General features: G+C 43.5%; 1 protein-coding gene across 8 annotated transcripts in view; it reads left to right on the top strand.

The window, feature by feature from the left end:
* DSCAM (DS cell adhesion molecule) overlaps positions 1-14667 on the top strand; it is a 635668-nt gene that overhangs the window by 342828 nt on the left and 278173 nt on the right. For all 8 annotated transcript variants that reach the window (XM_068270401.1, XM_068270399.1, XM_068270402.1 and 5 more), the window contains 3 exons: positions 1265-1505; positions 4676-4822; positions 9421-9576. In XM_068270401.1, the coding sequence (XP_068126502.1) occupies positions 1265-1505; positions 4676-4822; positions 9421-9576 (544 nt within the window). The remainder of the gene's footprint in view (positions 1-1264; positions 1506-4675; positions 4823-9420; positions 9577-14667) is intronic.

Raw genomic sequence — 14667 nt, 5'->3', positions numbered from 1 at the left:
CCGAACTTAAAACCACCATGCAAATGTTTGTTTTTATATTGGTTGACTTAGTGGCCTTTACCTGACATAATTGTTTTCAAACAATAATAATAAGTAATACTGCATTAAAGGCGGACAAGCCCATGAACGTGGCGATACGGTATATGGCCTACACTTATGGCTCTAGGCCCCGCATGTGACAATCGCCCCAGGCCCCGCATACTCTAAGGCCGCCTCTGCACTTTACAGTAGTACTAATTAGAAGCAGGGAAATGTAACAAATAAGAAATAAAATAAAAAAGTACTAAAATAAATTAGCCTGGGGCTGCTAAGGGGTTAAGCAAATCCTTTGTAAAAAAAAAAAATGTTTTGTACGCTAACTGCATGATATATTCTCGACTATCAGTCAACTTCATATATGTGTCGACCCCAATATTTTACCCACTTAAACTAGAATAAACCCTCATGGTTCCTGAGTACAGCATTTGAGTTATAGTTTATATTTATAGGATATACAGCAAGGGGCCCTTCTCCGTACTCGTGACGCAATCTTTAGGGACATCAGAAGTGTATAGACTGCATTGTCTGATGTCTCCACCCATGCTTTGCAGTTCACCGCAGAACAGCAACATGTGACTGCTGACGAATTCCCGCAAACACATTGCGATTCCTGTTGGAAGGTGTATTTAGCAACAACAGTCTATTATGCGGATCAGTGTTCTCCCCAGAATTTTTTTCCAGCCGGGTGGCATGAAAAAGTAGCCGGGTGGGGCGAGATGAGAGAATGCAGGGCCGTTGCTTCTGTGAGCAACTCTGCTTACAGCATACAGGGAGGTGAGCCGATGACAGCCGGGTGCTCAGTACTGATTGCCCATTCCAACATTTATTTTTGACGTTTTTAAATTAATCAAAAGAATCGGACTAGTTGCCATGGGCAACATCATAATTTCTTTACAGCCACTTTTTATGCATAAGGCCCCTGTTGGAGGCAAATAATGACTTTTCTGATGACTCATAGTGTCCATGTGGAGAGAAGACAGCATGAGTCATCAAAAGGGAGGGGTTGAGGAATAATCACATGGTCAGCAAGCAGGCTTGAGTAATCTGTAGGTTTTTTTTTATGGCTGGGAAAGATGAGAGAAAATTAGTTCAGGGTAAGGATTCTGGCTCTGGATTCAATATACATACTGTATTTAATATACATATTTACTTGGAAAAGTTGCAAATGATTATTTCTAGATTTTGCAGCTCTCTTCATTTTGTTTACCTTTTTTTCTGTACTCAGGCCCCCAAGAAGCACCTGCAGAATGGGATTATTCGTAGCTACCAGATTGGCTTTCGGGAGTACAGCACCGGGGGCAACTACCAGTTTAACATCATCACTGTAGACACCACGGGGGACAGCGAGGTCTACACTCTGGACAACCTGAAGAAGTTCACTCAGTATGGAGTGGTAGTGCAGGCTGGTAACCGGGCCGGGATAGGGCCATCGTCTCAGGAAATCATCACCACCACTCTAGAAGATGGTACGTGACACCACTGGAAAAACAGGCTCACACATTCTCAGCCATCATTCAGTCATTTGTAGGGTGTCTTTTATAGAGTAGTGGTGTTATAATTTTTACAATGGTAATTCATACACTGATGACACTGGAAAACTTTTCTTTAGTGTCCGTATATCAGGCAGCACAGTTAGCCTCCTTGCTGAACAAAATGCTTACATAACACCGATTGCTGGGGCATATCCTTATTATTACCCTTTATTATAATACTGCCAAAATGTTACACTGTGCTGTAACTTAAACCCAGGACTGAACTTCATCCCAATCAGTAGCTTATTACCCCCTTTACCACAAGAAATCTTTACCTTTTCTCTAATAGATTATCACGGACATCTGTATAATATTCTGTTGAAACACCTCCCACAGTTTCCTGTCTGTCAGCCTCATTGCATTGTGGGAAATAGGGGCTTTTTTCCAACTGCCAAGCAAGCCGTATCCTGTGTATCAACCCTCAACCGATGCCTAAACCTTATCCCTCCTTCTACCTATGCCCAACCCTTACCCCCTCAGGTGGTGCCTAACACTTTACCCCCCCCCCCCCCCTTAACAAAGAAGGTACATTTAAGCACCTAACTGCTTTTATAATGGCCACCTGTAGAATCGCCCTTTTTTCCAAAAGGGCTCCTCCTATTCCAGTACAAGGGACTTTTAGGTGTCTTAGTGGAGAAGTGAGTATCTTGTTCCTGAGCAAAACTAATATCCTTTTACAGACAGAACTAATGTGTCTAATGCACATATACCTATGATAATAGCAGTCCAGCAATAAAAAGTTTCCATCAGCTCAACTTCATGGTCACTACTTATCTAATCTACAAACATAGAGATTCATAGCTGTAAAGCCCCATACACACTGGGGGATTTGTGTTGCCCAGCAGGGTATAGTACACAATCTCTTGAGTGACAGTGCTGTGCGGACACTATACAGATGCATCACTAGCCTCCAGGCTAACAAAAAGCCTGTTTAACAGACGTCAGGCAGCCATACGCTGGGGTCACTCACCATTCTTGGCCAGGGTGGTCTTCATTGTCCAATTCCATTCCAGTGTGTGTAGCTTCAGCTCCCGAAGCAGACTTTTGGCAACTAATCATATTAGTGATCAGGCTTGGAGAAGGAGGGGGGCGCATTGTAAGGGAGGGAGAAAACATGCTCCCTTCATATAATTTACATAGTTATTTGGGTTGAAAAAAGACATACGTCCATCGAGTTCAACCAGAGAACAAAGTACAAGTCGACTGCATTGACGACTGCAACCAGAGAACAAAGTACAACACCAGCCTACTCCCTCACATATCCCTAGTGATCCAGAGGAAGGCGAAAAACACTTACAAGGCATGGTCCAATTAGCCCCAAAAGGGAAAAAAAATTCCTTCCCGACTCCAGATGGTAATCAGAGAAAATCCGTGGATCAACATCACTGGGCATTACCTAGTAATTGTAGCCATGGATGTCTTTCATCGCAAGGAAAGCATCTAAACCCCCTTTAAATGCAAGAGCTCCCTTTAAATGCAGGGTTTTTTTTTAATATGAGTGCCTGTGCCAGAAAACACAAAAGCCTACTTTCCAGAGACTTATAAACTACCCTGCTTTGTGTATATGTATCTATGTGTGTGTATGTATGTGTTTTTATACAGTATATATATATAATATTTATAGCATGGCATGGAGGCAATCAGACTGTGGCACTGCTCAGGTGTTATGGAGTCCCAGGATGCTTCGAGAGCGGCCTTAAGCTCATCCAGAGTGTCGGGTCTTGCGTCTCTCAACTTTCTCTTCACAATATCCCACAGATTCTCTATGGGGTTCAGGTCAGGAGAGTTGGCAGGCCAATTGAGCACAGTAATACCATGGTCAGTAAACCATTTACCAGTGGTTTTGGCACTGTGAGCAGGTGCCAGGTCGTGCTGAAAAATGAAATCTTCATCTCCATAAGGCTTTTCAGCAGATGGAAGCATGAACCCACTTTTGAACCAGAAACAGCGGCAGAAGCACCTGACCTGGGCTACAGAGAAGCAGCACTGGACTGTTGCACAGTGGTCCAAAGTACTTTTTTGGATGAAAGCAACTTTTACATGTCATTCAGAAATCAAGGTGCCAGAGTCTGGAGGAAGACTGGGGATAGGGAAATGCCAAAATGCCTGAAGTCCAGTGTCAAGTACCCACAGTCAGTGATGGTCTGGGGTGCCATGTCAGCTGCTGGTGTTGGTCCACTGTGTTTTATCAAGGGCAGGGTCAATGCAGCTAGCTATCAGGAGATTTTTGAGCATTTCATGCTTCCATCTGCTGAAAAGCTTTATGGAGATGATTTCATTTTTCAGCACGACCTGGCACCTGCTTACAGTGCCAAAACCACTGGTAAATGGTTTACTGACCATGGTATTACTGTGCTCAATTGGCCTGCCAACTCTCCTGACCTGAACCCCATAGCGAATCTGTGGGATATTGTGAAGAGAAAGTTGAGAGACGCAAGACCTAACACTCTGGATGAGCTTAAGGCCGCTATCGAAGCATCCTGGGCCTCCATAACACCTGAGCAGTGCCACAGGCTGATTGCCTCCATGCCACGCCGCATTGAAGCAGTCATTTGTGCAAAAGGATTCCTGACCAAGTATTGAGTGCATAACTGAACATAATTATTTGAAGATTGAATTTTTTTGTTTTGAAAACACTTTTCTTTTATTGGTCGGATGAAATATGCTAATTTTTTGAGATAGGAAATATAAATATATATATATATATATATATATATATATATATATATATATATATATATATATATATATATATATATATATATTTTAGACGCTATTTAAAAAGTTGTGAGCTTTAGGTGGGTAGGAGTAGGAATTGGTTTCTCCACCCATAAATCTGCCCAGGATGCACATGATTTCCCTCCATTGCTGCATCTGCCAACCAACAGGACATGAAAAACCTGGATGATTTCAGTCCTCGAGGAAATTATGTGCCCTTAGTGTAACAAAACCTGATGTATTCTCAGTGTTATGCCCGGAGTCCTGCTTTAATCTAGTTTGGAAGTCATTGAGACAGTTTTGTCTTCAGTTTTATAAATGAAGTCCTGAAATTACATTGCCAGACTGTAAAATATCTGATAAATGTATGTAATATTTTCTTCCAGTACCCAGCCGCCCCCCAGAGAACGTCCAGGCCGCTGCCACCTCACCAGAGACCATAACCATCTCCTGGTCCACCCCTCCCAAAGACGCCCTCAATGGCATCCTCCAGGGGTTCAGGGTTATCTTCTGGGCAAATCTTCTAGATGGAGGTGAGTAATCTTCCTGTTTTTTACCAGGCAGCCAGATCATTTTGACTTTTACATATTAAGCACTTTAAAGCCTATTGCTTCATACACACTTGAGATAAAAGTCTTTGGAAAATGAAAGATCACAGACCAATTTTACCGCCTTCCATGTAGTATGAGAGCCAGACCTACACAGTCTATTCTATGGAGCTGCACTCCCCAACAAATAAAATCTTTGCAGGATGCTGCACACAAAGATGCCCGTACACACTCAAAAGATCATTATCTGCAAAAGATCTGTTCCTGCAAAAGATCCATTCCATGCAAAATGCATTATAGTCTATGAGATCTGCAGATCATCATACACACTTGGTTTAACAGACAATCATCTGCAGATCATCTGCAGATCAGATTCAACAGGGTGGATTTTCAGATCTGCAGATGATTGCCAGATATGCAGATGAAGTCTGTTAAACCAAGTGTGTATGAGGATCTGCAGATCTCATAGACTATAATGCATTTTGCATGGAATGGATCTTTTGCAGGAACAGATCTTTTGCAGATAATGATCTTTTGAGTGTGTACGGGCATCTGTGTGTGCAGCATCTTGCAAACATTTTATCTGATGGGGAGTTCAGCTCCATAGAATAGACTGTGTAGAGTATGGCTCTCATACTGCATGGAATGGGGTAAAATTGGTCTGTGATCTTTCATTTTCCAAAGACTGTTATCTCAAGTGTGTATGCAGCATAAGTCTGGGCAAGTAAGGACAATATCTGTATGACATGTTTCTGACCTATTGCAACAGTGGTAATAAAGCAGCCACTTGCCTACACTGATGGATTATCAATCTAATCACATGATGACATTTCTCATGTTCTTAATAAATATCACAATCTAGGGTTGGTACTGTGTTTGCAGCTAACATGTAGGCTCTGCATCAGCTTCTGGCTCCAATAGGGTGGAGTTTTCAGGCTACAGCATGTTGTCACAATACAAAATAGTGGACCGCACCATCACCATCCAATATTCAAAAAGTGCAAAACAATCCCACATTGTAATTGAGGATTACAGCAACAATAAGGGCTGTTTTCTATTACATGATTTTTTTTGGGTGCGCTCGGATCACAAATAGCTAGGTACACTTTGAGCTATTGGAAATCGAGCAGGGATGTTTGCATTAGTACGCTGCATTTGCAAAGCGATTTTCCCCAATTGCAATTGTTGTGTCGGTTGCAATTCTGTGTAAGTTGCTTTCTATACTAAGTATAGGAGTGTAGGAAAATCAAATAGCAGTCATGCCGCTATGAGATTTTTCCATGATTCAGACATCTTCCCGCCTGTTTTTTTCTCCTGTCAGAAAACCCAAATGCATTGCAATCGTGCTGTACATCCAATGGATTGTGAAGGGATCACGGTGGAATCATGGTAATGGAAGATAGAAGAAACACTAAGGCAGAAAGATTGCAATCACATTTCTTAGTGGAAAACATACCTTGATGATATAAACATCATAAATACTGCAGCAGCACATGTCCCAGAATAAATTAGTAGACAGGGGTGCATGGCAATATTTAATACACAATAACAAAGAAAGAGAATACTCTGTAACCTCCTCAATTGATTTAAATAAAAATATAAATAGCCACATATATCAACACAGTGCTGTAAATAATAGAGTAACACCTGAAAACCTGAAACTAGTCTGCTACTTTGTACAAGTGCAAAGCGAAAATATAAGGTGTTGAGACAGACAATGAATGATTGACAACACAACACAAGGCTACAGCTGAATGGGTGAAAGCTGCAGAAACGAAAGTTCAAAAATGGAGAGAAGGAAAAAGAAGAGAGGATGTAAAGTACTTACATACCTACTGTCAAGAACCGCAAGGGCCGGTCCTTGATTGGGTCAATCGCTCAGATTCTGAAACTCGGCCTCGCTGTCACTTTGCACATAGATGCCCATATGTGGATTTGCAATCTATGAACCGACTAGCCGAGAGGAGTGTTCTGACTCGAAGGATTCACCTCACACATAAAATTCAAATGCTTGCCACCACGTGCGGGTCAGCGCACGACTGTAAATACTTTAACAAACTGAAAGCACTGCAACTTAACCCTTGGCAGTATACAGGCATCGGCACCAGATTTGTCTATTTGTGCTCAAGCATACGGTTGGAGATACGAAATACTATAGAACAGGTAACGCTTTCGGAGTAGTAAGTACGATTGTGTATGTTCAGGAACAGTTCATAACCGTTAAAACGATTTTTAAGCGTTTTAATAACAAAAATGCATTACACACATTTACATACACTAATTAACATATAAATGCAAAGCTTAAAGTAAAAGGTAATAACTGGGAAAGATTTACTTTGCCGAAATGCAGTCTGTGTGGGAATATTTCCTCAAATAAAGTCCAATTCAAATGCAGGCATTGATACCAGAGTCCTTGAAACAAAGCATATTATGGTCCATGTGCTCTGATCTCTTGGGAGAGCACATGTGTATGAAGATCTTAGTTGATGGAATTTTGGAAACTGGGAGGGGTCGGTACTGCCCGAACTTTTATAGGATCTGAGTTTTCGGGCTGGCTTACCTGAAAAGTAGGTGTGTTTACCTCCTGCGGAGCATGATAGGCAGAGTTTGTGTACAAGCATAGAATGACACAATTTACCAATAACCTGCGCCATTTCTGTCCGGATTGATGCACATCAAATCCGAGGGCAGATTTGTAACCTGCAGCCGATGTTTGATCAAATGACACCAAATAGCAGTAAGGTAACGTGTGCTCAGCGAACGTTGAATAACTCTGTTTCTATAGCCGCTAGACTGCTATGAATTGGAGGAGCGATTAGGTTGATTTTTTGGAACCGGAAAATTATATTTTGTCTTTTGTCTGCGATAAACACATCTTGGATTATTAGTAAAAGGAAGTCTTCATTGTCTATCCACAGTTTTGTGGAGGGAAAATCTGAGAGTTTTGAGAGGGAAACAAAAGGGACTAATCCTTATCTGCTGATTCAGCTACAAGGCAAGCATTTGGTCCTAACACCTATATGTGAGTAGCTAGTAAGGAAGTGGGTGAGGGGTCGGCTCTAAGTCAGAGTGAAGGAAAAAAGACATCTGATGTACATTTAAAACAGAAACTGACATTCTGCTCTGCTTTGCAGAACGATACGGAATCGATAATTTTCTCAACTTCCGTATCATTCATCACACCTACCTCTTGCACAGCACACAATGAAAAGTCTTCAGTGCACATATAGCTTCTCCGGTCCTCCTCGGTGTCCCTCAGGCTGCCCATAACGATCGCAACCTGTCTGCGGGCTCAGATTTTCTGTGCCTGCACAGACATTCGTGCCTATGAAGCCACGTTATCTGGCACATACTTGGCCTGCACACTACTACTGCATAGATGCCAGATGACGCTGACGTGAGGGCACGAATGCCAACGCAGTCGCAGAAGAGTTGACCCTGCCAGCGGGTCGCAATCTTTACAGGCTGCCTGAGGGACACAGAGGAGGACCAGAGCTGCGTCAAGGGACTGACATAGCTGCTAAGGGCTGGAAGAAGCCCCAGGTGAGTAAAAAAAAGAGATTAGAAGCTTCGCCTTGTGAGTCCTTTAGGCTTCAGGGCCCTTTCTCACTGGGACATTGCATTGACTCTTGCCTAATGCAAGTCAATGGGGTCATTCATATAACCTGTGTCGTGGTGCGGTCGGCCGAAAGTCCTCTGACCCTGGTCCAGAACTATGTTACCACGCGGTTCTGTGGCGACTTGTGGCAACCTGCGTCGGTCCAGAAGTCTTGTTAATATATGGCGACGCTACGATTTTTAAACACTTTCTATTGCGGCGCACGTGCGCAAAAGTGTATTTTTACTATATGCTTCCATGCACTTCCGCATAATCCGAAGCTGGAAGTGTCACTTCCTGCTTGGCTGGGTGGCCAGGCAGGTAACACCACTTATTAACGTTTTGTTCCCTGAAGGTCTGTTTCTGTCAGTGCAGCGGGTGTGACATACTGCATTACTGGCACCGGTTTGCGGTGTGAAACCGGCCTCAAGATTTTTATATAATTTTTTTGCATTTCCATAAATTGTAATCTACTTTTTCCCCATAAATATCGTCATGCTGAGACTAATCTTTTAGTGCAGAGAGGAAGTTCTGAGTTTAGTTCCACTTTAAGAAAAATGAAACCGTGTGTGGGCAGCTTTAATTGATTAGGGCAAATTTATCAAAACCAACTTAAAGTAAATTGAAGCAAAATTAGTGCACAAGTATAGCACAGCGACCAATCAGAATTCTTGATTTGGCATCTGCTCCAGTTTTGCGCCAACCTTTCTCTAGCATCAGTCTTGATAGATCCTCCCCATTATCCTTTACATCTGTGCACATGGCACATGACTTTTATGGGTTTTTTTTTTATAAAGTGAACTTAATTTACATGTTGTTGGGCAGTATTTGAAGTGATTCTCTCCACTCCCTTTATTATTATTATTATTATTTTTTTCGAAAGTTTTGTGATTGTATATATTACACTTTTTTTTTTTGTATAAAAGGTTTATCATATACTGACCTGGTAATTGATTCATTGTGTTCTGTGAACATCTTCTTGCAGAACTTGGTGAAATCAAGAATGTGACCACATCTCAGCCATCGCTGGAGCTGGACGGGCTGGAGAAGTACACAAACTACAGCATCCAGGTGTTGGCGTTCACACGGGCGGGGGATGGTGTGCGCAGTGAGCAGATATTCGTCAGAACCAAAGAAGATGGTAAGAGTCACTGCACGGGGCATGTGTATTTGGAGGGACTGTGGACACCTGGGGGAAAAAATGACATTTAAGAGAGATGTGCACCTACACTGTAGCCTTGTGAATACAACTACCATATGTCTCTGGCTCCTTAAAGAGAATCTGTACTCTAATATTCTTACAATAAAAAGCATACCATTCTATTCATTATTTTCTCCTGTGCCCCTCTGTGCTGTTTCTGCCACTCTCTGCTGCAATCCTGGCTTGTAATTAACAGTTTTAGGCAGTGTTTACAAACAAACTAACCAGCTTCTAATAGGCTCAGCTAAGCATAGTGTGTGAGTCATTCAGAGTGTGCAGGGGGCCTGCAGAGGGTGTGTATCGCTTCTACCAATCACAAGCAGCCCTGCACATTCCACACAATCAAGCTTTAGCCCGACAAACAGGACTGAGGAAAGATACATTGATTTATTACAGAGACAGTGCAGTTAGGAAAGACTGCAGTAAGCCAGAGCAGATTAGAACAGGCATAGGAACTTATAGGATAGAAGAACTAAGGCTGAAAAATTTGTTACAGAGTCTCTTTAAGAACCACTGATGCATTTTCCCATTTTGACTTCCTGTGATCACTGTGATTGGATCGCAGGGTCAGGACCGGCTGTCACTGGACAGCAGAGTGAGCAGGCTGCAGTGGTGCCAGAGTGAGCAACAAGAATGGTGTGAGTGCACGGCGCAGCGGCAAGTAGTTGAATTCTCCAACCTAGAAGGGATAAGCGGCCATAAAAGGCATAGATTTTAATTACCAAGGTCCAGATGGGGTTGAGCAACACTGTTTAAAATACTGAGGCTGGGAGCACACTAGGCAGTGCAGAAAACCTTGCATTTTCTGCACTGCATTTTTCATTTTTTGCTGCGTTTTCGTTTGCGTTTCATGTGTGTGTTTTTCATGTGTTTTTGGTGCGTTTCGTGTTTGCATTTTTTATCAATTTACCTAATCGATGGAATAAAATACAGTAACATTTTTTTATATAAACACATCAAAAACGTATGTAAACCGCATTCCTCTGCTTCTCTATTGAGATACATTATGTGCATTTTTAAAAATTATACAGCAAGTTGTGCATTTTCAAAAGCGTACAATGAAAAGCACACACATACGTTTTTACATGCAGCCCACAGACTTACATTAGCAGCAAAAATATTAGTGGTTTCCATAACGGTAGCATTTCTGCCTAGTGTGTTCTCTGCCTCAGAACAGTTGCACTGGATTATATTATTAACAACTGAGGTGAAGATTTGTAGCTGCAAATCTCAGTGTGTGGCATACAGTAGCTGCAACCACTTCTCGGTTAGTTTATAGATCGGGAAAGTGATCAGTGAATGGGGCAATTCTTTGGGGAAAGTGAAAGACTGTCTGTCTGCCACAGGTGGAGGTATTAGCACTCTACTGGGAGCTGGAAATGCACACTGAGAAGGGTAACTAGTGAGTGAGTAATTAACAACGTGGGCAGTACGGTGGCATAGTGGATAGCACTTTCCCCTTACACTAACTGCATGCAGTTTGTATGTTCTCCCCGTGTCTGCGTGGCTTTCCTCTTACGTCCCAAAAACATACAGAAAAATGGGTACTTATCCGTTAACCAGGCGCATCCGGCAGGTGGTGCTAATTCCATTCATACTTCACGTAACAAAAGTGTTAATGTAAATTATGGTATTTGTGTTTTAAGTGGCCATCTCGCTGCGGCCAACTGTATTGTAAAAAGTGAGTGAAGGGAATTAAAATGAAGCCGGCGGCAATGTAACAGATGAAGCCGCCGCCTTCAGCTCTCACTCTCCTCCCCCTTGCCTTGCTCTCCTATAGAACACTGGCACCGGGGGGCGGTCACGCATGTCCCTCCAGAGTCGTTCGTCGCAAGCAAACAACCAGGATTCCCTGCCGCGACGAACGACTCTGGGGGGAGACGCATGTCCCCGCCGGCTGCCAGTATTGTATAGAAGAGAGAGAAGAGAAGGATTCATTCATGCTGCTGCAAGTGATGCAGCAGATGGATGTACAAATAGGCCGCAACACCCGAAGCCAGCTCTATAGTTCCGGCACGTGCGGGAGTTCTAACAGGATCCCCGCTTTAAAGTGGAATGAAACCAGCATTTCTACTTTGCTCTAATAGATTATTTACAGCATATTATATACAACCAGCAATTTTTTTTTTTTACTAGAACTGCATTCAAAGGGTTAACACAGGCTTTAGAAGCTTTCCTTCCATTAGAGCTGGCCACTTGGGAAACTTTACATAATCTTATCTAGTGTTTAATTGTATCAAGTCAGGAATGCAAACAAAGCCTTCTCTCACACCATGGGGTCTCACAAAGACAATGAGCCAAGCATAAATGCTTTCTGATGCTTTCTGATTAACCACTTCACATCCAGACCTTGTTTTCCCCTTATTGATCAGAGCAGTTTTTACGTTTTAGCTATGTCCCTATTCAATCAGCAATAACTTTATCCCTAGTCACGACACCTAAATGATCTAGATATCATTTTTTCAGGATAAACTAGACTTTCATTGGGGGATTTTTTGTCCTGAGAATTTTTTTTTTCTGCGCATTTTAGCAGGAAAAAAGAGGGAAAACCGTTAAAATTGCATTATTTCTTAGGTTTTCTTCAATTCTAGTAAAAAAAATAAAAAGTGCTACAGTAGGTAAAAGACGTGCCATCAGTATTAAGTCTCCCAAGGATAGATGGCCAGATGTGTGCCCAGTATCAGACCCCCCCAGTATAGCTAGATGTGCCCCCCAATATCAGCCTCCATTATAGCCAGATATGTCCCCGCATTTGCTACCCCTATATAATATATATATATACCTATATATATATATATATATATATAGAGAGAGAGAGAGAGAGAGAGACAGCTGCGTACCCCAATAAAGCACCCCTCATTATAGACAGATGTGTCCCCAAGATCAGTGTTCCCCATTATAGCCAAATGTGCCCCCAGGATTAGCGCCCCCGCCCCATTATAGCCATATGTGCCCCCAGCATTAAGTTACGTCCCTCAGGACCATCAGATGTGCCCTCCATTAAGAAATCCCCCACCCAGTTACCCAGATGGGCCCCAATAATTATTTCAAACCCCCCCTTCAGATTTAGAACCCCCACCCTCTGTTATGGGCAGCCAGATGTGCCCCCCCCCTTAACACTTAGGCCCCCCCCCATGGCCAGATCGTTAAAAAAATGCCTCTGCAAGTAGAATATCTCACCTTACCTCGTTCATGCGATCATCCTGCAGCTCCAGTCTCCATTCACCGCGCTTCACTCAGCCCTGTGATACCGAACACCCGGGTCCCGACTTGATGACGTCATCAAGCCGGAACCCGGATATTCAGCGTCACAGGGCTGAGTGAAGCGCGGTGAATTGAGGCTGGAGCTGCAGGATGATCGCAGGAACGAGGTAAGGTGAGATATTCTACTTGCAGGGGCATTTTTTTTTTTAACAATCCGACCATGGAGGGGTAGAGATGAAGGATCACGCTGTTGGCTACAGTGGTGATCGTTCATCCACGGGAGGAGGGGGGCACTAATTGGCTACAAGGGAACATGTTCCCTTTTGGCAATTAGTAAGGCAGCTGACAGTGCCGGGGGGTGCGCTCTGAAGCGCACCCGATTGTGCACAACAGGGCTACAAGCAGGTCAGTATATCTACGTCATGGTGGCTTGGAGCATGCCACAGATGACATAGATATACTGTAGTGGTGGGGAAAGTGGTTAAGTTAGAGGATAAATAAAGCAGTTATAAATAAAGTGCAAAGTCAGCTCTCAGTAAAATTTGTGTATTTTAGGAATGTATAATTTCTTAATGAATAATAATACTTATGCACAAAAGCAAATACAAATATGCTAACCGTATGGCATATAAAAAGTAGGAAAACGTGTTTTTATTGAATATTATGTCAGGGTTTTATACCGCTTTAAGGAGGAAAGGATGTCAGATGGTAAGTATGTTTTTTTTTTCTCTGCACTGACACCAATGACTAAAGCAGCCACAGAAAGGGGGGACAGCAGCACACAAACGTACAAAGCAGCCACAGAAACGGGGGACAACAGCACACAAATGGACAAAGCAGCCACAGAAATGGGGGACAAAGCAGCCACAGAAAGGGAGGACAGCAACACACAAACGGACAAAGCAGCCACAGAAACGGGGGACAGCAGCACACAAACTGACAAAGCAGCCACAGAAATGGGGGACAAAGCAGCCACAGAAAGGGAGGACAGCAACACACAAACGGACAAAGCAGCCACAGAAACGGGGGACAGCAGCACACAAACTGACAAAGCAGCCACAGAAATGGGGGACAAAGCAGCCACAGAAAGGGGAGACAGCAGCACACAAACGGGCAAAGCAGCCACAGAAATGGGGGACAAAGCAGCCACAGAAATGGGGTCAGCAACACACAAACGGACAAAGCAGCCACAGAAACGGGGGACAGCAGCACACAAACTGACAAAGCAGCCACAGAAATGGGGGACAAAGCAGCCACAGAAAGGGGAGACAGCAGCACACAAACGGACAAAGCAGCCACAGAAACGGGGGACAGCAGCACACAAACTGACAAAGCAGCCACAGAAATGGGGGGACAAAGCAGCCACAGAAAGGGGAGACAGCCAGGGGCGTAGCAATAGGGGTTGCAGAGGTTGCGACCGCATCAGGGCCCTTGGGCCAGAGGGGCCCCGAAGGGCCCTCCCTCAACTGCAGAATTAGCTCTCTATTGGTCCTGTGCTCATAATAATCACTTCTATAGATACTTTGAATAGTGGTAATCATTAACTAGCTGTCCCCATCCCCTTCTTGCACCTATGACACTGTAGTTGCCATTGGCAGGTTTTGGTGCGCCGTATCAATTGTTATTTATAGAATGTTTGGGGGGCCCCAACGTAAAACTTGCATCGGGGCCCACAGCTCCTTAGCTACGCCACTGGAGACAGCAGCACACAAACGGACAAAGCAGCCACAGAAACGGGGGACAGCAGCACACAAACTGACAAAGCAGCCACAGAAATGGGGGGACAAAGCAGCCACAGAAAGGGGAGACATCAGCACACAAACGGAC

The sequence above is a fragment of the Hyperolius riggenbachi genome, chromosome 2 (genome assembly GCF_040937935.1).
Source record: "Hyperolius riggenbachi isolate aHypRig1 chromosome 2, aHypRig1.pri, whole genome shotgun sequence".
In the NCBI taxonomy this organism is placed as follows: Eukaryota; Metazoa; Chordata; class Amphibia; order Anura; family Hyperoliidae; genus Hyperolius; species Hyperolius riggenbachi.
The sequence above is the reverse complement of the archived record's forward strand: the minus strand, read 5'-3'. Positions and strand labels throughout refer to the sequence as shown.